The 22629-nt window shown below is 46.8% G+C and overlaps 1 protein-coding gene across 1 annotated transcript in view; it reads left to right on the top strand.

Annotated features, from left to right (window-relative positions):
• The first annotated feature begins 971 nt into the window (after positions 1 to 971).
• GPC1 (glypican 1) overlaps positions 972 to 22629 on the top strand; it is a 192966-nt gene continuing 171308 nt past the window's right edge. The window contains exon 1 of the mRNA XM_084291930.1: positions 972 to 1594. Coding sequence (XP_084148056.1) covers positions 1438 to 1594 — 157 coding nt within the window. The 5' untranslated portion in view covers positions 972 to 1437. The remainder of the gene's footprint in view (positions 1595 to 22629) is intronic.

Genomic DNA, 22629 nt, shown 5'->3' with positions numbered 1-22629 from the left:
AGCTTTGGGCAACTCCAAGCCTCAGGTTTCCAAACTGTGTGCATCACTGAGAGATGCAGCAGGGGACCAGCAGGCGTGACCATCAGATTTCCTAGGAAAGCGACAACTTTCTTCTTCCTTACTGCCATCCTTCTCCCCGGGGCTATTATTTTGCTGTCACTTCTCTCTTACTCATTCCTCCAGAGAGGAAGCAGTTCTGAAGAAGCAAGCTGGATGACCCCGCTTTCCTGTGAATTTTCACAGCTGAGAGGTTTGCCCAACAGGTATGATCTCCGAAAAAACTGTGCTGGTTTGGTGCCTGTGCATGGCAGCGGTCGTTCTTCCGTGAGGGTTTTCTGACACCTATTGCGGTGTAAGCTCACACGAGTGCTTCAGCTGAAGGTACGAGTAGGTTCCTCTCCTTTTTCCAGCGAACACAACTGCTCTCGGAGAAGCAATCGGTGGGTTCTCCCCGTGTTGTCAGATGTGCCAGCCGGCGGCCACAAGCTTGCGGCGGGCTCATCTGTCGGCAACTCTTGGCCATCACCCCACCGCACAGGGGGGGGGGTCGCAGAAGCCTCGGTTCTGCGGGCGGCGGGCAGAAGAGCCCCAGGAGGGCACCGTGCGCCGAGAACGAAACTCCACAGCAGGGACCGCGGCTGCAACTCCCCTCGCTTGCCCCGCTCTCTTCTCTATCAGGGGCACCCGGCGCCTCCCGGTGTTCCGCACCCCGACCCGGCACGGCGGCTGAGACCTCGGCCCCTCCCGCGGCCAGGGCAAGTCGGGGGGGGCTCCGTGCCGCCGGCTCGCATCCCGCCCGCCTTCAGCCCCTTCCCCAGCCCGGGGGCTGCCCGGGGCCCCCCGGCGGGACCCGCTGCGGGCGGGGCGGGGCCGGGCGGAGGCGGGGGCGAGGGCGGAGCGCGGGGCCGGGCCGGGCGCGGGATTGGCGGCGGGCGCGTGATGCCACGTCCGGCGGGGGGAGCCCGGCCTCGCTCCGGAGCCTCCCCGGAGCCTCCCCGGAGCCTCCCCGCCGCCCGGCTCGGCGCGCAGGTGGAGCGGTGCCGCCGCACGCACGGAGCGGCCCGGAGCGGCGCAGCCCAGCCGCGGGAGCAGCCCCGCAGCCTGCTCTGCACGGCCCGGCTCGGCTCCGCTCCGCTCTGCTCGGCAGCATCGCGGCGGGACTGCCCGGGGATGCAGCCGCGCTAAGAACAAAAGCCGTCTCCGCGGTCACGCTCCGGGCTCTCCGAGCGCGCCGGGGAAGCGGCCCGGCCGGCTTGGGGTCTGCGCCCCCCGGCCCGCTGAGCTCCGCCCGGGCTGAGCTCCCGGCAGCCGGGCTCCCCCTCGGCCAGCCGTCCCGCAGGGCTGCCCGGGGACGGGGCCGCGCCCCCACCCCCGGCCCCCGCCGCGGGACCTTGGCTTTGCCCTTCGCACGGCAGGTGGCGGGGCCAGCGCAGAAGGATGCGTTTCTTCCCGTGGGGATTTTGGCTGCTGTGTGTCGCCTCCGCCCCGGCTCGCGGTGACAGCGGCAGCAAGGCGAGGAGCTGCGCCGAGGTCCGGCAGCTGTATGGGGCCAAGGGCTTCAGCCTCAGCGGCGTGCCCCAGGCCGAGATCTCCGGTGAGTGCGGCGGGGAGGCGCCCCCCGAGCACCCCGCGCCGTGGGCTCGGGGCTGGGCTCGGGGCGCTTTCTTCATTGTCTCCTTTCTGCTTCGAGCACGAGCGAAACGGGTTTGGGCTTCGGGGGCAGAAATCGGGATAATGAAACTGTAACGGGTTTCGGTCTTAGAGCCGGAAAATGCTCCCAGCTTACGAGAGAGAAGAATTGTGTGGGTTTTTTTTAATCTTTTCTTAGAGGGGAAGCAAACCCGTAAACGGCGCGTGGCAGTTGTTAAAAATGAAATGGGAGTAAAGTGACCCTGTGTCAAGTGTGTAAAGCGCTGAGGAAACCTGAGCAACCTACATCAGTGTGCGTCTTGCCTACCTTTGTTTTTTTGTTGGTGTTCTGAGAAATCCTGCTTAATTTCATTTTCTTTGCAGAAAACCTCCAAATTACCAAAGAATATTCAAGGTCTGATTTATGTTTGGTTTTTGTTATTGCTGTTGCTGTTCCTCCCTATGCTTTCCCTCAGAAAGCTTAGGGAAAATATATTAAGGCTTTTTTTTTTTTTTTTTTTTTTTTAAACCTTGTACAAGTTTCGATACGCTAACATGTGACCCATATCTGAGAGCTTTCTCCTCACTTGCGGGAGCTTCTTTCTTCAGACAAAGCATAAAACATGCAGGCGTACGTGCCGAAGCCAACCTACAGGGACATCCCAGTAAAATTGCAGTTTGTAGTTCGCATCTAAGCTACAGAATGCCTTATGTTGAATATTTCATTGTGTAGTTTTACAGGGAAACCAATTCATTGTTTGACCCGTGAGTGGAAAAGGCTGAACTATATAAATGTCTCATAAATGTGAACAAATTAATACTTTCTTAAGTTACAACCAAGAGTGAATATCCAAAATAAAATGAGCAGTCCTTGAGGTTAAACAATGGGGAATTTCAAAATCGTTTGAACATCACTATTAATAGAACAGTAATTCAGTTAAGCAAGAAAGCGGCTTGCTATAAATTTGCATCTACTTATTAAAAAATGTGAATGCATTAGCAGTCATGTTTCAAGTGGAAAGTTCGTGGAAGACAAACTGCCTTGTTTACAAATACTTGGGGAGATGGCAGTGGCATTGTATGCAGCGATAGTACTCGGGGGGGGGGGGGCAGTCAGGATCTTGTGAGCTGCAGTTATGAGCAGCACAGAGCAGAGGTTATCTGTGAGTAAAACATCCCTACACGTTGTTGTGATTCAAAAAGCGACACAGGACACAAGTGCTCCTAGGAATCAGGAGTTTTGTCTCCTGGGTGCTTTGAGTGCTCACCTTGTTTGTCTTAAGCATCAGTAGTTAAAATTGTAGTCTCAAAATGGGCATCTCTGGTTGTTGCTGTAAGCAGGGGAACTTTACAGATAAATGCTATAAAAATTTGAGGAATACCACATGGAAAATAATATAAAGAAGTCCTTGTAGGGAAAAAGGTTTGACGTGCAAACTTGGCTCTGCTGCTGTTATTAGCCTGGTCTTTAGAATGGCTAACGGACTTAATGATTTTCATTAGTAATTATCATGTCTATCTTATGACTGATAAATATCCAGGAACGCCCTTTTCTGTTGCTGTAGTACTCACCCAGTGCAGTTAAAACATCAGTGTGCTTTAATAGTAGCCTCATAAGCATTCCTATTAACGTGTAGTGTTGTGTGTTGTCCATGCCTTTTAGCAGTTGTGCAGGTTAGTGCAGAAGTTAATTCAGGTTTTGTTGTCTAAAAGGAAGAATCTCGAGACCTTCCTGTGGTATCCCCACAAGTAGTAAGTACAGTATCATGCAGTGTCTAATTCGACACTTTGATGGATCACTTAAGGGTGGTTTTAACAGATCTAGTTCAGTTTGTTGATGATGGGGGTTGTAATCTGTAGAGATCTGTAGAGAGTCTTGTCAAGTTGCACATGATTGACACCTGTAAGTGCCTATTTTAAAATGCTGTTGAAGATGGCTTGTTGATGGCTCCAGTTGGACACGTGTCAGGTTTCCTAATGGTGGCCTTTTCTGTGTTTGTTAGAGATGTTCAAGAGCTACCCCAAGAACCGTGTTCTTATCTCATTTCCAAGTGCCCCAGAGGCAACAGCCCTTCTCTTCCCCCGTCTCCTAGAGGATCTTTCTACTCCTTCTCTTTCCATTGCATTGCAAAGGGGAAAACTCATTCCTTAGCACTGTGGCCTCGTCCCCGAAGCAGCGCTGCCCTGCTGGGCTGACCGTCCTCCTCCCTGCTTTCAGCTGGCTCCAGGTGTGGGTTGCTGTCGCACCAGCCTGGCACCAGGAGCCAAACCACTCACTGCGTGCACCCCCGGAGCTGGAGTTCAAAAGGAGTTTAGTGTGCTCCCATGATGTAGACCGTGACTCAGGCTGGAATGGCTGTGTTTGTGTTGGTTTTAGCATATTTATTGCATGCTTTACACCTTCTAATCTGTGTTCTTTGTTATGATTTAAGAGGATTATGAGTAATACAAAGTCTCCACAGCTCAGCAGAAGGTAGTCCCTGCTTATGACTGTTCAGATCAGTTACAGAAGCAGTCACACAACTATTAGCTGGCTAACAGATAGGCATCTGATTTAGGGACAGACTCTTGGCCTACCACATTTCTTACAAAAAAAACACCTAGACGGGGGTGCCTGTTTTTTTGCTAGTACAGAATGCCTTTAGCGTGCCTCAGCACTTAAAATGTGTCAGGTACTGCTATTAAGTGTGTTTAGGGAATACGCAAGGTGTTATATATCTGCTTTGAAGTCAATGGCAAAATTCCCAAACGTGAAAGAAGCGTCTGTTCGTATTAGTAATCCTGACAGGCCCATGTACACCCAGATTCTCAGGTGCAGATCTGCCTAGAAGAGAGTTTCTGATGCTGGGGGAAGTGCTCCCTGCCCCTTGGGTTTGGGAAAGTTACAGCATGTGCTCCCATAAAGCCAAACTATCTGGAGCAGGGTTTTCCTGGGTGGGAGTGTTCCCGCTCACTGGCTGGGTGACCTGCGCCCACCTTCCATGATTCCTAAAAAAATACGGGTAAACGCTTCAAGAGCTACCAGTTCTTCTATTTCTCTTGACTCTTCTGGAGGTAGCAGGCCTGTTTCTGCTTTCCCATATTCTCACTAACCATGTGCTGTTGCAGGTCTCCTCTGGTGACTGAGCCCTGCTCTAGGTCTGCCTCTTAGTGCCAGTGCTAGGGCTGGTGGTCTTCTTGGGCTCATAGTAAGGTTTGTGACCGAAGAGAGAGCCTACTGCAGAAAATACTGCTCTTTGGAGAGCATATCCAGCTTTCTCTGATGCCTTATGTGAGTGCCTTAGCGTTGTTGATGGTGATTGCTCCCAGTGTCTCAAGCTGTGGTAGTTCTCCTCTGTCCTGGAGAAGACTTAAGAATTTTAATTCGACATGGATATCCTTGGCCCTTGCTCTCTGCTTAGGCTAGACTTGTGCTTTTTACTTCTGTTTCTTTATTTCTAAGATTAATCCTTCTTTGACTTGCCTTACCCTTGGGTTTTGCTGGTTGGTGTGGGGATGGGTATAATGCGTCAAAAGAGCAGGACACAGAAGAACTCCAGGCAGTGGTATCACTGTTGGTCCAGTTACGTGTCACAAGACTTTCCCTGGTTCCTTAGCTGAAAGGCATCAGAACCAAACTGTTTCTATCTTCCAGTCCTTACAGGCCACATAAAGCCTTGGTGTAAGGAAAGCATTGCCAAGCACGTGTGTGAAGAGTCATTTGGTGAACGTTAGAGAAGTAAAGAACAGGTCTGGCTACAAGGCTGGGCTGGACAAGGCTCTTGGAGTGTAAAGAGGGTAATGAAATGCAATATTGGCTGGCATTTTAAATTCCGACAGATGCAGTACAAAAGGCATAAATACAAGGATGGGCAAACCTGCATCTGTGGTACAAAAAATCAGATCTGGGGCTCCTCCACTCCCAAGAAAGGATCTTCGCTGCTTAGTTGAAAGGGGAGCCTCTCTGAGGTTGTTGCCACGTTTGGTTTGTGTTTACTCGAGGCAGACACAACTTCTCAAGGTTAGCTGCTATACGATGAACTCCTGGATGCAATATCAACCAGTTTATGCTAATTAATCTAAGGGAAAATTGGAATGGCCATTTTAGCCTGCTGGGTTTAGAATGCTATTTTTGATGAAGCAAAGCACGCTGAATTGTGCCTTTTCCTCCATCTGGTAAATACATTGGTGCGAATGTTGGAGTAGGCTTTGCTTGAACTGTGCATCTCCATTTCTGTTTAACATATACAAGTTTATATGAATATGTATAGTTTGTTTTACACTTTGATTGTTGTGTTAATTTGTCAGCACAGAATGTGTGCATACAAAACAATTATGAAAATTAGATTTATGGAGAAAAATGGGCTCCCTCTAGTGGTTAGCTGTCGTTCGGAGCAGCGCGTGTTTTAGCGGACCGAGAGCTTGCCTCTGCTACATTTGAAATCTGGAAAGCTTTATACTTAGATATTCTTTAGAGTTCTGTGTTGGTGACGTTATTTTAAGAGAAGCTGCCTTTCTGTCACTGTGATGTGGATGACTAAGCTCTCAGCACATAATTATCCTTATCAGCTGTGTCTGACAAAACTATTTCAACAGCTCCTTTTTGTTGGTGAAGCAAAACATGATTAAGCCTGATATTTTCCAAAAAATTTGCATGCATATATAGCTGGAGACGCCTACCACCTTGTGAAACTAGTGCTCACCTTGTCTCTGCCTTTTCTGTTCTTGCCCTGTGAATGCCCTGCTTTGTGTACGAACAGATGTCAGTCAATCTCTAGATATGCCGGATGTGTTTGAAAGGAGATGCGCAGCTTTTGGCAGGGATCGTGAAACAGTTGGTTTAATGTTCTATCGCTTGCAGTACGATTGTCTCGCATTGAGGGGACCGGATAGAGGTATTCCTCTGGGTAATTTCAATAATTAAGTGTGCTTTGACTTAACCAAAGGCAGGGAGGGAGCTGCTAACTTGATTATCAAAAACGTCGACGTAGAGCCAGAGGTTTTATTTTCCTCACAGATCACAGCACTCGCTGAAAAGAGGGGGCACAGAGCGCCTACCCATCACCGGCTGCTGAGCGCAGGCTCTGCACCTGCCTGGGGTGAAGGACTGAGCAATGTGGGCTTTTAGTGCAGCACCAAATCACATTGGGTACAGTATGGACAATGAAGGCAGGACAACAGGATGGCTGTTGCCTCACGGAGCTGTTGGTCTGAGGGGCGATCTGCCTCTGCCGTGTGCCACAGTCCTGGCCCTGTGTGCCCAGGTCAGTGCAGTGCCGTGCTGCAGTCTTGCAGCTGGCCCAGGGGTCGAGCATCACCATGCTGTAGTTCAGGTGTTCCTGTTGCTTGTTTTGTGGGATTGTGGAAGTGAAGAACAAAGTAGGCGGGGGGGGGGGGGAATTGCCAGGTGTGGCTGGTATAGGGAGAATTCCTGCATCTATTTTGTGTTCTGTGGAGCTGGAAGTAGCGGTTGGGAATTTCAAACAGGGAAACAAACATCACGATTCTGTGCAAACCTGCAGGCTTCCTTGGAGAAAACAGCTTTAATTGCTGTTTGCTGCCCTGGCAGCTACTGAGCACAACATTTTTCTGTATATTGGGTTTCTTTCTTTGTCCTGTGTCTTGCTTTTTTGTACACCTGGTGGCTGGTAGCCATACCAAGGGGATGGTGTCAAGCAGCATGCTGCTCCGGTGTTCAGCTGGCCCTGCCCAGCTTCTGTGCTGGGGCATATGTTGCCGCCAAATGCAATTGCTTTCCTGCAAGAAGCTTCCAAGTTGGTGTGTGCACGTGTTGCTGCTGCTCAGAGAAGCAGTAACGAAGCCGCCCCCCCCAGCAGGCTGTCTCCAGTGAGGCTCCCCATCCTGCAGCAGCTGCACACACCGAGCTCCCTGTGCTTGCTGGGCTGCGCAGCTGCTGCCTGTGCCACCTGGGCTCAGCTCTGATCATCTTTGATGTAGGCTAAGGTCCTCCAATATCCACTTGAATGTTTTGTGCTGCTGCAGGCACATAGCAAATGTATGGAGTCACCTATTCTGCTTTTCCCATGGAAGAATGTCTGTGGTAGTTGGGTGTTCTTTCAGAAAAGCGCTGGAAGTGCTGCTTCAGGTGGTGTGCCAGTAAAGGTGAGGGGGGTGAGTGGTGCTCGCTTTCATCCGTCCCTTCTGAACTGTTTGCATAGATTGAGTCTTTCTAAAAAATCCTAAGCAAGTTCCTCACTTCAGTGTCTCCACCTCTATAATTTTGGTCAGAGTTGGGCTTTTTCAGCGCTTCTCCAAATGCACAGGTGTCTGTTACATGTGTAGGAGCTGACTACCAGTCACGGCTGTAAGAAGGAAAGTGATTCAGTGGGCAGCATGCTGGGGTGGCCACACCATCTGCTTGGGTGGTGGCATGAAACAAGTCAGTGCACAGACTCTTCATCTTTAAATCCCTCTAGAAGAATTACATTCTTGCTTTTTTTATCTGTTCAACGAGGATCGACAGTGTCATTCTGGCAGCTGTGAGAATGGATCTGTCTCATCATGATAGGGGGAGACCTGGAGAAGTAAGAACGTGAAGCTTGCCAAAAGTGTAGTAGCAGTTGCTAGAAGTTTACGCCATCCTGTCTTGGAGTTTGTAGAAAGTTGCCTTAGCTTCAGTTGTGTTAGGACCTTTACCCTTGAAGTTACCAAAAATAAAAATAAAAATAATAATAATAAAACAAACAAACATGTTCTTGGTTTTAACTTTTACACATGTGAAGGACAGAGTACTCTCTTCTGTGCTGCCAATGTGCTTTGATGCTTTATTGCTCACAATACGCCATATCCCCTACAGGTGAAACCTGTCTTTAAGAAAGCTTTGATTCCCAGGGAATCAGATTACCTCCATTACCAGATTGTTTCACAAAAAATAGCAAAGCTTTAGACTGTAGAAAGCTAACATGCTTGTCTAGATGTGACAGAGCTGTGAGTTGGGTCTGTGACGTCTTCCCAGTAATGTGTTCCTGTCTTATGTGGAATTTTTCAGACATGAAAAAGTCTGAAAATTTCAGAAAACTTTTTTTTTTCCTTTTATACAATTTGAATAAGCAGACCGTGCTGTGAAAGTTATCCACAGTGTTGTAGCTCTGTGTTTTAGAAAAATAAATTAGTTTTATAATCTCTGTACAGTCAGCACAATGGTGATTAATATCATGTTTTGTGCCTTTTCATTTACAGTGCAGAGTGAATCAAAAGGACAGAATTACCCAGCTGTTAAGAACTCCTATGCTAGCAACATGAGTAAAACAAGTTCTTAAATTGCTGTGCATTCTTCTGAAGTACTAAAAAACAACAACTAAAGTTTCACTTTTACTGCATCTTTTTGGGAACGATGTGATAGTACGTACACACACAGTCAATCTTTTATATGACTAAAATGAAATTCTCTATGACAAATAGTTTTGGCTTGCAAAAAAAAAAAAAATTGGTATTTTATAGGATTGTAAAACGATACTGTGTAATTTAGTTGGCGTGTTTCCACTAGTTTTACCCAAGTCTCTTGCCTTTCAACTGGAGCAGACAGGCATGTTTCTAAAATAGAAGCATTTTAGAAATTCTTCTGTCTGTACATTTTTGTTCATAAATAAAAATATAAAAGTGCTGTCAGGAATTAAAATTAATTTTAAGTTTTTAATACAGATAAGAAACTACTTCAGTCCCTTCTGGTCCTGGTTCATATCATTGCAGTGAATCCTGCAGTGCTGGGGTTGATCCTGCAGTGAGGGCACGTGGAGCATTGGGGGAATTTTGTACAGGTGGCAAAGCAGGGCTGTTGTGTTAGCATCTCCTGTCTGTTTCTGCTGTCTTTGCAGATGAGCCAAAATCAGGTGACATAAAATGTGGCAATCAGGTGCTGTAATTACCCCGGGGTCTGGTGGGATGGACATCTGAGTGCTGGTTTCCATCTGGTTGCAGATTTTCACTGTCAACCTGGAAAAGCCTCTTCAGTTGTTTCTATCCGGTGGATTCCTCCAGTGTAAACGCTATATTGGGATGAGATAGCATGAATAACTTACAGGAAGTTGGGTTTATTAAGGTGTATATCAAATCCCTAGATGTAACAACACCTTAAGAGAGCCGCAGTGTTCTTCCCTGATGCAGTTGCTTGGCTGTGCACAGCTGTGTGAGTTTAAAACAGTTGTATAACAGTTTATATTTCACAAACATCTGTTTGGCTTTGTGACAGACTCCAAACAAACCCTGCAAAACTCTCACTCCCCTTTCATTTGTGGGAGGTCTCATAGAGGCTTACACACTGAAGGAGGATGGTATTTTTATTAGAGAGGCTCTTTAAGGCCAAACCAAACTTGAGACTCATCTGCTGTGAGTTTGAGGAAGGGCTGCACAATAGTGGGAACCCGTGGGCAGAAGTCTCATTGATGCAGGGACAGCCTCCCCAGGGCTTGTGCCCCCTTCTGTCTGGTGGGGAGCATCCTGGCTGCTTGTGCTTTGGGGCAGAGGGAAATGCCCGGGGAGGTCAGAAAAGGCAAACTGGAATGCTTCTTCCTTTCATCTGCCACTAGTGTGTACCGTAAATTAGTTTAAGCTCAGATGAGCAAAAGTGATGATATGATGTTATATGAATATATGCATGAATCTCTGTAACATGTCGGGTAGCAGAGTACCTGCACGGAGAGCAAAAGCAGGGAAACCTTGTTCCTCAGTGCTACTGCCCTCAGGTACCTCCTGCCACTACAGGGCAGAGGCTGTGTTATGTCTTCCTAGGTGAGTCTGTGCATTTGTCCTCTTTCTAGGCTCTGCATTATGCTGGTTCATGTCAGTGACTGTTGGACTTGCTGTGTCTTGGGAAGTTGTATTTGATTTTACTTGATCAGTTAATAGTAAACAATGACTGAAGTATCTCTGTGACACATTAATGTTAGGGGCAGGAAGTCTGGGTAGGGGAAGTATGGCTTAAACTGTTCCGTGCGCTAGAGTTTATTTTGGTGATGATATGTGATAGACGTGGGAAGATGGAATGAGGTGTGGGAGAGTAGGGCAGAGTGCTGTGAATTGCTCTTCAGGTTTGGTTTACCTGGTGAGCATCTTAGTTGACAGCTGCAGTGTGAGGGAAGTGAGTTATCGTGCTAGAGAATGACTTGCTGAGGTAACTGATGTCCAACCTCAGGCATACACTGGGCTGGTGGCCCAGCCTGTGCTCTTCTATTCATGAAATATCAGAGCCACTTCTTGCCTTCTTGACCTGCAGCTTGGCTGTTCTGTGCCCGAAATACAAGCATCTGTAGGTGCATGGTGCATGTAGTCTGGGCTTGTGATGAAGGGGAGCCCTGTGTTCATAAACAAGCAACTGGGTAAGTCACCACTGCGTATGGTACGCTACTGAGATGTAGCATGCACCTGGGACTTAGTAGTGTGCGTGAGGAGCCACTGGTACGGCTTAAAACGTGTCCATAAATGCTGAAAGGATTCATCCCATTGCAAGGCCAGGGCTCTGATGCTTCACTTCCAGTTCTGGTGCCATTAGCCATGGAAGCAATTTTGTGTTTGAAAGGGACAGAACATACAGCTAGGTTTCATTGAAAATCTGGCGGCTGCTGTTGTATGAAATAATGTAATGAGAGGTTAGCACATATTGCCATGAAACACTTCCTGGGTTAAAGGCAATTTTAACAAGCCTCTTTTGAGCCCACTGAGCAATGTAAACTGGTCCGTTGTCAGCTTTGGCTGGGTGAGGGGCTGTGGCCTATTCTAGGCTTCTAGGTTTCTTCCTGGTGCTCCTGGTTGAGCCCAGCCTGTTCTCCGACCTGCAGAGGCCTCCCAACGTGAAGGTGAGCGGTTACACGCAGAGCCCTGCACGTTTCTGACACCGAACAGGCTGTCTCATCCTGGCAGCAGCATGGGAGGCAGTTGATTTTGCCTTGTCCACACAGACTGCTCTGCAAATGCTTTTTGTGTCAGGATCACTGCCTGTTGCTGAGTGAACTGACTTTGCTGCTCCGTGGGACAGTACTTTAGGGGGAAACCTAAAACAAATGTTGACAGCACTTCTGTAGAGATAATTAAAGTGAAATTTTCATCAGTAAATCTTCACAGGTACTAGCAAAGATGATGCTGTGACTTTGCTCTTACTAAAGCAAACAGAGAGCAAATACCTTCTGATAGCAGGTGCATTTCAATTGAAAACCAGGAAAGAAAGCCACCATGTTTAACTGCTGTATTGTTTGTCCCAGCACCCTGGATCAGCTGTCTGGGGACATGAGTTGTCTTAATAAGTGACACTGGCACTACTGTTTGTGTTGCACTGAAGCAATCTCCTGTCATGGTCATAAATTAAGTATTTTTTACTGTTAATAATACACTATGCAACAGCGTTTGGGACACAAACTCCTAAATATATCTACTGATATATGTATATCCAGCACCGTGGTGTCTCGTGTTACCCTGCTGTCACTGATGCATTTTGACCATGTTACATCACTCAGGCTGACAGGGCTACCCTTTTTGCCAGCTAGAGAAAAAGGCATCCCAAATGCCCTGTTCTCAAATTCGCTGCTGGAGCAGCGGTTGCTCTCAGAAACTGATGTCTGTGTGTACTGAGACCCCAGCAGAAGTGAAATTCCAGAAGTGGAATACAAAAACAATGTTCCTGTGCTGTTTTGTGAAGTGAAACAAAACAATAATAGTTGATTAAAGAAAATAACTATTTGTATGCTTCATAGAAAAAGAAAAAGGGGGGAGGGGGGCAATTAAATTTTACCCTTCTGTTCAGCACTTGTGAGATTGTATGTGGAGCATGATGCCTGGTTTGGGGCTATCCTGTAAAAGAAAGGTATGGCTGTACTGGAACAAGTCCAGCAGAGACCACCAAGATGTCTAGGGTGCTACACTACTTGATGTACTAGGGGAAGCGGTGAAACCTAGACTTGTTCAGTGTTGAGGAGTAAGGTCTAGAAAATCTGTTCTGGTTTGTTCTGCTCTGAGCAAGGGTTGGGTTAGATGGCTACAGAGGGCCCTTCTGCTTAAATTATCCCGTGTTTCTGTGTAAATGCTGCATCCATGTCACATGTACGTAAATTGGGGATGCATAGGTGAAGCTCCTTCGTTAATGAAGGTCTTCAGAGGAGTAGGGGTGAAAGGAAATCCTTCCAGTAATACCCTGCAATGGTTGTGTTTTCTGAATTTACTTGTTAGTTTATGAAATATGATATCTAGTAAAATCAAGGAGGAGAAGCAACATTCTCATATGTAAGACAAAACCTGTGCTGGTTCTCCAGAGATGGGAGTTCAGGTTTCTGCTTTGGCACACATCTGGCATGACCTTGGGCAAGTTGCTTAATCTCTGTATCTCCAATCCCCATCTGTGCGTTACCGTCTTTAAATTATAATATCTTGGGTTAGTAATTTGTCTTTGAATTACAAAGTCTTGGAGTACTGCATCTCACTGTTCCACTATATTTCACTGTACAGTACTTATCACAATGGGACCATAAATCTCATCAGTCCCATGGTACATGAATAATAAACAGTAAGGACATAATTTAGGGCCACACTCCGCCTCTGTTACTCATCTATAAAGACAATTTTTTTGGTTTATTAAGATGCTGTGCTGTTCAACTCAACCAAAATGCATGGGCCTCACTAAACAGATTTTTACAAGCCTGTTGTTGGTGGCTCTTCTCTTGTTTTTGTTTTCCATTGTTATTAATTGATTACAGATATCTAAATTTAGTTAGATCAGATAATAAATTCCTCAAATCTGTATCTATTTCAGTTTAATTATCATTAACTCATTGCTTAGTGCTTGGTTCAGCAGATAATGAACTCTGCTCACTGTGGGAGAAGAAAGTTGCACTACTCAACGAGAGCCGGATTCTCCAGTTCTTCTGAAGATACAAACGAAAATCGCAGAGTCACTGAACGTTAGCTCTGGGTTACGTTAAAGTGTAGGTGTACAGCTGGTACCTTTGCAGGCTTCAATATAGGTTAACATTATTTCGGTTGGTTCTGTGCCTGGCACTGCTCTACATTTGTTGCTTTATTTTTAAGTCAGCTGAGAAACTGGTGACTGCTATGTAGCCGGCTATTTTTATCTTGGTTATAAGATAGCATCTAATAAAACCATATGTAGTAGAATCCTAATTATCACAGACAGACTTTCCATTTGTGACTGTGGTAATACTTACTGTGTTAAACTGCTTCCTGCAAAGTTTAATAAAGTGTTCAGACCTTCCCATTTCAGCTATAGCAAAGGGAATAGAAAACTCACTGAGGGTGCTGCAATCTCTGGTGCTATGCCCCTGAGCATGTGCAACGTGCTTATAGATTCCCCATTTCTTTGTTTTTTTTCCATCATGAAGCTGTCATAGTCTTTCCATTGTGAGAATTGGTGAGCAATGTGTGGCAGGCTTGGGCTGTGGCGCTGCATCGTGCCAGTGACACGCGCTTGATGGCGTGGTGGCAGTGCTCCGGAGGCTGTTGCTGACCCAAGAGAGCATCGGGGTCACCCCTGTTGCTTCCTTTTCATGTCAGCACCTCCGCTCAGCCCCCAAGGCCAGCATCTGCACTGTGGCATGTAACAGAAATCCAACTACATCAGCCTATTTTTAAACACCTTCTTTATGTATGTTTAGCTTTCTTCCTAAGACTAAAAGCTGAACACCAGAAGTTACTGGCGAGTAGGGGAGTGATGTACCAGGGTACGTGTGGAGTAACCCTAAAAATGAGGAGGAGATTGTTCGTTAATTGCAGCCTGCTCTCATGCCCTGGCAGGCTGCTTCACACACACATGCCTCTATCAGTTCTGCAGCTATTCGTACAGGAATTTGAAAGAGGGGAAAAAGTACTACCAAGGCTTTCCCTTTATTGCTGAAGCCGAGGCTCTGGAGAAGCCCGCGAAGCTTGCAAACACAGTTGCTGTTGTTAGAAATGTAATTTTCCTATCAGGGTATTATCAGCTTTTTCAACTAGACTGAGATAAAGGGAACAGAGATTTCTGTAGGAAACAGCTCTGAATGGCTGCTGAGGGTTTGGCAGCGTGTCACGGAAAGGTTGAGTACGGCTGTACGTCGAAGATCAGTGCTGAAATGTTTATTATGGGCTTGCTACTGTATTCTGCTCAGTCATCGGGAGAAAACAGTTGGTGGCACTTCTACTGTCTGACCATTTTCAGCCCAAATTTAATGCAATAGGCTTTCTTGCAAAATAAGCAAGGAGAGAGATCCTGTGCATCCTAGAATACTAAGCTGCTGCTCTGGAGATGTTTCTCCACTCCTAGGGAAGGAGTTGTGCTTTGCACCGTGCCCCCCACAAAAGCCCTCTTAATATGAATGATGTTACCCAGCGTTTGTAGAAAGAAAATGACACTTGCCAAATTTACAAATCACAGTTGTGTTTCTGTCAGCTTTGGCAGTTACATGGCTTCTGGTAACACTAATGAAGACAATCTGCTTTTAATTTAAAATCCTCCCTGAAGAAAAAAAAAAAAAAAGCTGGCAGTTGAGGGATTCGGCAGTGTCCTTGTGTGAAACTCCTCTTTCCTTGTTTTCTATGGTTTGCTTTAGCCAAGGAGAAACAGTTAATTAAAAACTATTCCAAAAGTAGCCAAATATGCAGGAATGTACTTATGCAACAACTACCTGTACCAGTTCTGCAGTAAATCATTCCTTTGTTTTCATTTGATGAGCAATTCTAATTAACCAAATAAAAATACTGCTTGCTTTGCACTTAACTCAGCATGTTTGCTGCTTCTAATATGATTGAGGAACTGAGGATGGAGGGGTTTGTTTAGGTGACTTTTTTTGGATTCAGCAGGGCTAAGGTGGTCCAGCAGCATAAGGAGGGGAAAATGCCAGAGGAAAACTTGGCCTGCAGAGTAGTTTCTTCTGGTTGGGATGAGCAGGCAGGAGCTCTGAAGGCTGCAGACCACCCCAAAAGGCATTGCTTAAGGTGTGCGCCCTCCTTGGTGCAGAGGGGACAGTCAGAGAAGGGGTGGGAGAAGACACGTTGTTCAGACCACGTCGAATGAAGTTTGTTTGAAGGTATTTTCCTTAGTTTAGAAGGATCAAATTGTGGATCCTGTCAGAATAATTCTGTGCTTTGTACAATGGTGAAGTTGGTGCCTGGAGGAAAGCGTAAAGAAAGTGTGTCTACGTGTAAAGAAGCCCTTGTACAGTGATGTTGACGTGGCCCTGCAGCAGAATCATCCAGAACTGTGTAAAGTGCCTGTGTGTGGTGCTCACTTGCTTCAGTTCTGCCCTAAACCCTTTGCAGCAGTCGAGATGAGCTGCAGACAGGATCTTCAGCATGGCATTCTGCCTTTTTCTGCTCTACAGAGTTTAGGACACATTTGAAGCTGTAGAAATTTGGGGTTTTTGCAGGGAATGTCAGAAGATTTCTTAGCAAGTGTAAAGCCATCAGAATGGCTGGTCAACAGTGTGATGATCCACGTGTGGTGCTTTCATAGGTGTCATTTGATAAAGCACCATTGGCTGGAGCCTGCGTGCCAGCACACAGAGCAATAGTGTGTGTTTTTTTTCCCCTTTCTTTAGTGAGAATTGCCTCTTTAGCTCTAGGATAAGCAAAGTAAAATCTGTGAAGTTGTCTTGAGCTACTCAATAGCTAGGGTATCTATGCTTCAGAAGCATTTACAGTGCCAGATGATAAAAGCATTTTGCACTTTGTTGGACTGTAGTGGCTTCTTCAGCATCGCATTTCATGTGGAAGAAGGGTTTGGTTTGTTTCACGAGTATTTCACAATGATTTGAAAAGTATGTGTTCCTTTTTTTTTTTTTTTTTTATCACAAGTGTCCCAAGCTGTTATACCCATAGCTTACCTCCTCACACTGACACCCCTTTCGAAAAGGATGGGGAGGTATTGAAAGTGCTGATTCAACCTGGTGCGGAGTACTGGCAGCCTTTGCTGTAACAGAAGGGATTGCTGTAAGTCAGAAGCTGGAGCAAATCTCTCTCCCTGAAGTTTGGTCATCCCCTGAGAGCCCAGGCCCCTCGGCCAGTGCCAGGGGAGCAGCAGCTGGGACAAAGCTCCAGAGCTGCAGCTGCCCCCAGGCAGCTGAGAAGCTGGCTGCAGCACTTCAGGGCTGCACAAGAACCGTGGTTTGCTCAACAGCACTGACTCCGTGCTCCCATCTGCTCTAAGGCTGTACCAGAGGGAGGAAATTCTGGTCTTATTGCCTTCTTTCTGAGGATTTATCTTGGAATTTTGAAACCTAACCTCCTGCTCCAGCCCTAAATTTAAATCCGTGGCTTCTGACTGAAGACAGAGCCATATGCCAGTGAAGCACTGGGGCACAGCCATCCTCTGTGTATTTATAATCTCCTGTTGCATTAGGAGCTTGCCATAGAAACAGGAGGTGGAAGAGGCACCAGCATTTTATGGGATGTTCACTAGGGCTGCTGCTCTGCTGCCCCGTTAATGGGCATGCAATTAGCCTCTTCTGTGCTTGGCAGTGGAGTGCTGGGAGTGGTGCAGAGACATTTGGCATCTCACCCAAAGGGCACCTGAGGTAATCCAAGAGCGTTCTTCTGTTCTGTGGAGGTGCCAGGGTCGTGTTTCCAGAAGCAGCCATGGGCTGGAGCCTCACTGCGCAGCAGGAGGGGCTTGAGCAGAGCGCGCACAGCCCCAGCGCGGCCTTGGGGAGGCTGCAGGCCCACTGCATCTTCCCTGGTGACCTTGGGGGGGGCAAATACCTAACAGATGGAGAGAATGTATCCTTGTAATTAGTTGGTGATGGGCTCCTCCTAAGCAGAGGTCTGTTTTTTTAATTAATTAGCTGTTTAATATGTTTGTGCAGCGGCATGCCTAACTATCTTGCAGTTACTATGAATACACATACAAACGGTAGCGCTGGGTGCAGATGGCCCTAATTACCCATGTTGATTTCTGCAGTAATCACACATGCAGCACATCAAATCGGGCATAAAAAACGGTGTGTTGGGTGACTTTTTTCCCCAGCCCACCCCTGCATTGTGCATGGACGTGTTTGCACAACCATCCTCTGTACAGCTGCGTTCCCTGGACTTGCTGCTGAGCTGCACCCACCAAAGTGAGACACATGCTTTAGATGTTAATGGGTGTGCAAACAACTCAGAACGAAGAAGACTAGTTTAGCTTCTTTCTGCAGTGCTTTGGGCTGTGGGTTTTGCCTGATGGTGGTACAGAAGCAGGGCTCAGCAGCTTCTGAGGGTTTCGTGGTGTCTAACCCTCACAGGGCAGCTGTTCTTGCTCTTACAGCCAAGCCTAGGAGTGGCGCCTCAGGGGCTTTGGTACCCTGCAGTTGCCTGATATGAGCATAAGAAGCATCTGACTGGGTCAAATCGTGGTCTGTGTGGCTGGGCAGGCTCTCACAGTGGTGGCAGAAGCTGGCATTTAGGGAGGGAGTGTGGTCGTGGCACCCTTCTGAAAGCCTCTCACTTTGTAGTCCCCAACATCTACAGTTTCTGAAGGGGAAATATCAGTAAGTACATCCCTTGCCCGTCCTTTAACGGACCATGAATCTAATCTGTTGTCAGGCCTGATGGGTACTGTCTGCTTCCACAGAGCCAATGGCAGCAGGCTCCAGAAGTTTACCACCCAGTGTGTCAAGAAGCACTTTCTTTCATCTGTTTTAAACTGAAAAGGTGTGCAAGCTTGCATGGCTCTTCTTCATTTGGATCATCCGGTCAGCTGAATCCATTAAAGGCCTTTTACTAATAAAGCTTAAATGCTAAGGAATGGTCACACCCTCTTTTCCCCAGGGAGATGACCAGGGGAAGAGGCAATACCAGATGAGCATAGTGGTACAGCTTTCAAAAGGAAATGGAGCGGCTTAAGGAGTTTGAGGATCTGGAAGATCCTGGTTGGCAACGGGAGTGGCTGCTGCCAGAAGCATTTTGCTCCCACACTGAATAGTACTTGTCTGCATCGGATGATGGTCTCTCCTCAAGCCTGGTGACTGCGAATCTACTCATCTCTGAAGCTGAACTAGTCTAGGAAATGTCAAAGACAAGTTAGGAAAAGTATTTCTGGGATTGCTAAGCACTGCTCCAGGTATAAGCACCCAATGCCATCTGCTCAGGGGTAGCTCAGCGTGGAGGAGGAAAAGCTCTGGAAACTGCTGTTGCTCTGAGCGTTGCAGATCCAGGGGGAAGCAAAACCAAGAGGGAGCTGCCGGCTGCTGCCTTTCACCCTCGAGGCAGCTCCATTCCAGCGGCAGGGTGTGTGCGTGTACCTGCCTTGCAAACTGCCGGGGGCAAAAGGCTCTGTCAGAATGAAAGACCTGTGGATAATTCATGTGTCTGCACTTCTTTGTAGAGTGGCATTAATCTTTGCATCAGGAGACTGCTCCTTTGTCTCCTAGGGTTAAATCTTGAAGGTTTGTGATGGCAGTTAAAAAGCTGGGGCTACAAAGGGAAGTTTAAAGAAGACTTGTAGGAGAAATTCGTGTCAGGGAGTGAATAGTCTGTAGACTGTGTGGTGTAATGGAGAGCTGATCCCGGGCTGATGACTTAACGTAGGCAGTAGTGCAGAAAAGAACTGTAAGTACTTCCAAATCCTATGGCCGTGCTTTCTTTGTACAGCAAAAAAATCTCTTTTGTGATCAGTTTTTTTTGGGATGCTTTTTGTCTTTCTCTTAGTAGAAAAGGGGACTGTTAAATATTTACATTTCAACTAATGCTTTTCCCTATCTGGTTAATTTGTTTAGGGCCACTGTTTCTTGTTTGTTTGAAGCCTGTTTTGTTAGGCAGCTGGGTAAGCCTTCCTATTTTGACAGCCTTTTTACTCATTCTTTAAAGCTGCTCTTTGATGTGAGCTCAGAATCACAGATCTTATTCTTTTCATCGTTTTCCCCTGTCAGTTTAAAACCAGTTATGAGTACCACAAACTATTGAAAACAATCTAAGCTAACCTCTCAAGTGACAGATATTCAGGGCCTATCTCTTATTTTCAGGACTGTCTACAGAGCAGGCTTTGGCTTTGTGGAAACAAGAAAGGATGCTCCTTGATAAAGAAACATGATTGGAGCAGCTCAAAAAGCTGTTTTGTAAAATGCATCTGGAAAAAGGCAGAGTAGTGAGATGTCCTGAGTTTAATATACCCAGAAATTAACTCTCCCTGTGGTTGTGCCTATTCTGCATTTGATTTTTACAGTGTAGCTGATTCTTTTTGGTAAATACAATTTACTGGACTTCATTCCTGCCTCAGACAAGAAGGATTAAGTCTGGCAGGCTAGCTCGTAAATACATAGAGTGGGAAAGAACAACTGGATCATGAAAAGTAGTCCTGTGATATCCCATTCAGCCTCATGCACGAAGATCTGATGAATGTCTTCACATGTATTCAAGACACCCCCAGCCATGAAATGCTGCACGGATCGATAACAGGCCAAAAGAGAAGAGATGACAGGTGAGATCAAAAGCATCGCTGTTGTCCTGGCACATGTTAAAAATGAAACTGTAGAGAAGAGTTCCCCAGCCTTTTAACCTTCCTTCATGAGACAGCAACTATGCAGTTCTCCTAATGACCTGTCTTTGCCGCTCCATGGGACAGATGTTTATGGTGGTACAAACTGAGGAAGGTTGTGCACTGTCTGGCTCTGCTGCTGGTTTTTGCAAATAATTCCTGCCATCCTGGAGGCAGGTCTCTTTCTGAAGAGCAGTGTGCTGACAACCCCTCATCGCATACATCAAAAATGTCCCTGCAGGCCCAGAATTGTCCACAGCACAACCAAACACTGCCACTCTAACCCAGGGCTTTTCATTGTAACCCAGGAAACTTGCAGATGTAAGTTGTCCTGCTCAGGGCAGGGCAGGCCATCCTGCAGAGGGTCCTCAGTGCTGTGGGAGTCTGTTCAGTGTAGGAAAATTAAAGGATTCTTGGCATCTGTGAACCTTGGTAAAATACTCAACTTTCCAGACTTTTTGTCCACCAGAAGTCTGCCAGGTCCTAGTCCTAGGCTGACTGGTAATGACAGCTGGTAGTGGAGGATAAGAGGGCCAAGCATAGCACCAGCAAAAGGATATCAGCTTTTAATATTTCCACTAGAAGATTTCGATGTCTCTTCAAAAGTAACTTTTCTTACATCCACAGACATCTCAACTCTTAGGTGGACTCATGCAAGTGGATGGTGGGGGACAAAAACCATAAATGTTTTAAACAAACAAAACAAAAAACAACAAAATCTTCTAAGTAGATAGATTAATTACTTTTTTTTTTTTTTCAAATGTAAGTATACTTGCATATAAATTTTTTGAACTGGTTTACAGTTACCCAGCATTGCTCAGCTGTCCCTGGTGTGCTGGGAAAGCTGTTTCTCTAGGAGCTTGCTGTTCGGAGGTGCTGCCGTAGCTGTGAACAGCAGCAGCTGGGCTGAGCTTGGCTGGTTCAGGGCTCTGGCAGGCCAGAGCAGTGTCTTTCAACTCTATCAGATTGAAAGTCTGGATACTGGGAAATCCAGTAAGTGGGGCTTGTAGCTTTACTCTCAGAAGATCTGCCAAGCTCTTTCGTTCCTGCCTTTTTGGTCTGAATTAAGCATTTTCTTATGGGCAACTTCCTCGTATTCCTTCTCCACAGCTGTTTGACAGCACTTCACAGACATCTGCAAAAGCTGGGGTGTTTGTTTGCAATATACTGTACGTGTTTGAGTTGCCAAATCCCATGGGGCCCTTTACCCCAAAATGGGGCTTACTTCCTAAGGCCACTTCACCACCTCTCAGTCTTCCCCTGATAGCATACCGCGTTTTCAGATGCTTTGCCCGTGATGCCTTCTTCCAGCTTCGTTCCCACGGCAGGATTTTGCAAGGCTCTTGGCACCGAGCACCTCGCAGGAGGAGGGGGACCTCTCCCAGCAGCGTCACGGGGTGAGGCTGTGGAAGGGGGAGCAATGGAGCTGGGCAGCTCTGACCCAAGTGCCATTGCCAGAGCTCTCCCCAGCGGCCCACGTTTTGCTCTCAGCTGCCGCTCTCAGCTGCTTGTGGACACGGGCAGCTGCTGTTGTGTCAGCGTGAGTTTTGCTTTGTTTTGTTTTAATCTGTCCACTTCATTTATGTGCCTGAATCAGAGCTGAGCTCTTTGAAGATCTAACTGCTTGTTAAGATCCGTATGGGAGTACTTTTGAAAGTCTGGCCCTTGGCCTCTCAAAAAAAATCTTTGATTATAAACTCACACCAGATTGGAGAATGAGGTGTCTCGGCGTGTTTTTTTCTACCTCTTCCCTGGCGTTTATCTGAGCATCAGGATATTTGGCATTTGCTAGATCAGAGAGCTTATCTATAATTCATAACGGAAAGCTCTCTACCTTGTCCACTCTGGTAGTTTAACAGCTCCTTTTAAAAAGCGCTTCGAAGGCACAACCTGATCATAGATCCTAACCTCTGTTTAAGCTCTCAGGGCTGTCTGTCACCGCTGCAGCCTCTGCTTTCACTTTGTTTACATAAACACCAGTCTCATGCAAAGAAACCAGAAGTCTAGACAAATTGAAGCTGCTTCCTGCTTGTCCAGATCACAGTTTACAGGGCTTCCCAACCCAGCTGTCTGTCTGGGCTCCTCTGCTTTCAGCAGTATTTCTGCAGCATTCGGTGAGGCCCCAGGAGGTCTGCCCGTGGTGCGCAAGGACAGTCTGTAAAGACCCTTTGTCAGGATTGACAAGGTGAAAATCTGACTTGTCACACACAGAGGTCAGGGGCTTGAGTTTTATTGAATTTAGTCACGAGGAAAGGATACGCACTAATGGTTCTGGAGCCAGAAATCTTCTCTTTCTGCAACAGAATCACAGGCAGGGGTTTATGATTTCCTTGGTAACTTTGAGCGGAAGCAGGTCAGTCTTTGTGTTTGTTTTGCATCCTCTCACATACACCCCTGTCAGCTATCAAAGCTCGGGGCAGGCAGGAGGTCCAGTGCTCAGAACAAATGGGGAAGAGCAACTGGGCTGAAGCCTTAAGGCTTCTCTGTTGGCCAGTTCAGTTACTGGCACACAGAACGCTTCAGGAGCAGGCTTTCCAAAACCACCATACTCTGCAGTTTCAGCCTTGCACCTGTTGCCA

The sequence above is a fragment of the Netta rufina genome (assembly GCF_964035555.1).
Source record: "Netta rufina genome assembly, chromosome: 9".
NCBI classification, from domain to species: Eukaryota; Metazoa; Chordata; class Aves; order Anseriformes; family Anatidae; genus Netta; species Netta rufina.
Note: the sequence above shows the minus strand (reverse complement) of the source record. Positions and strands in the feature narration are given on the sequence as shown.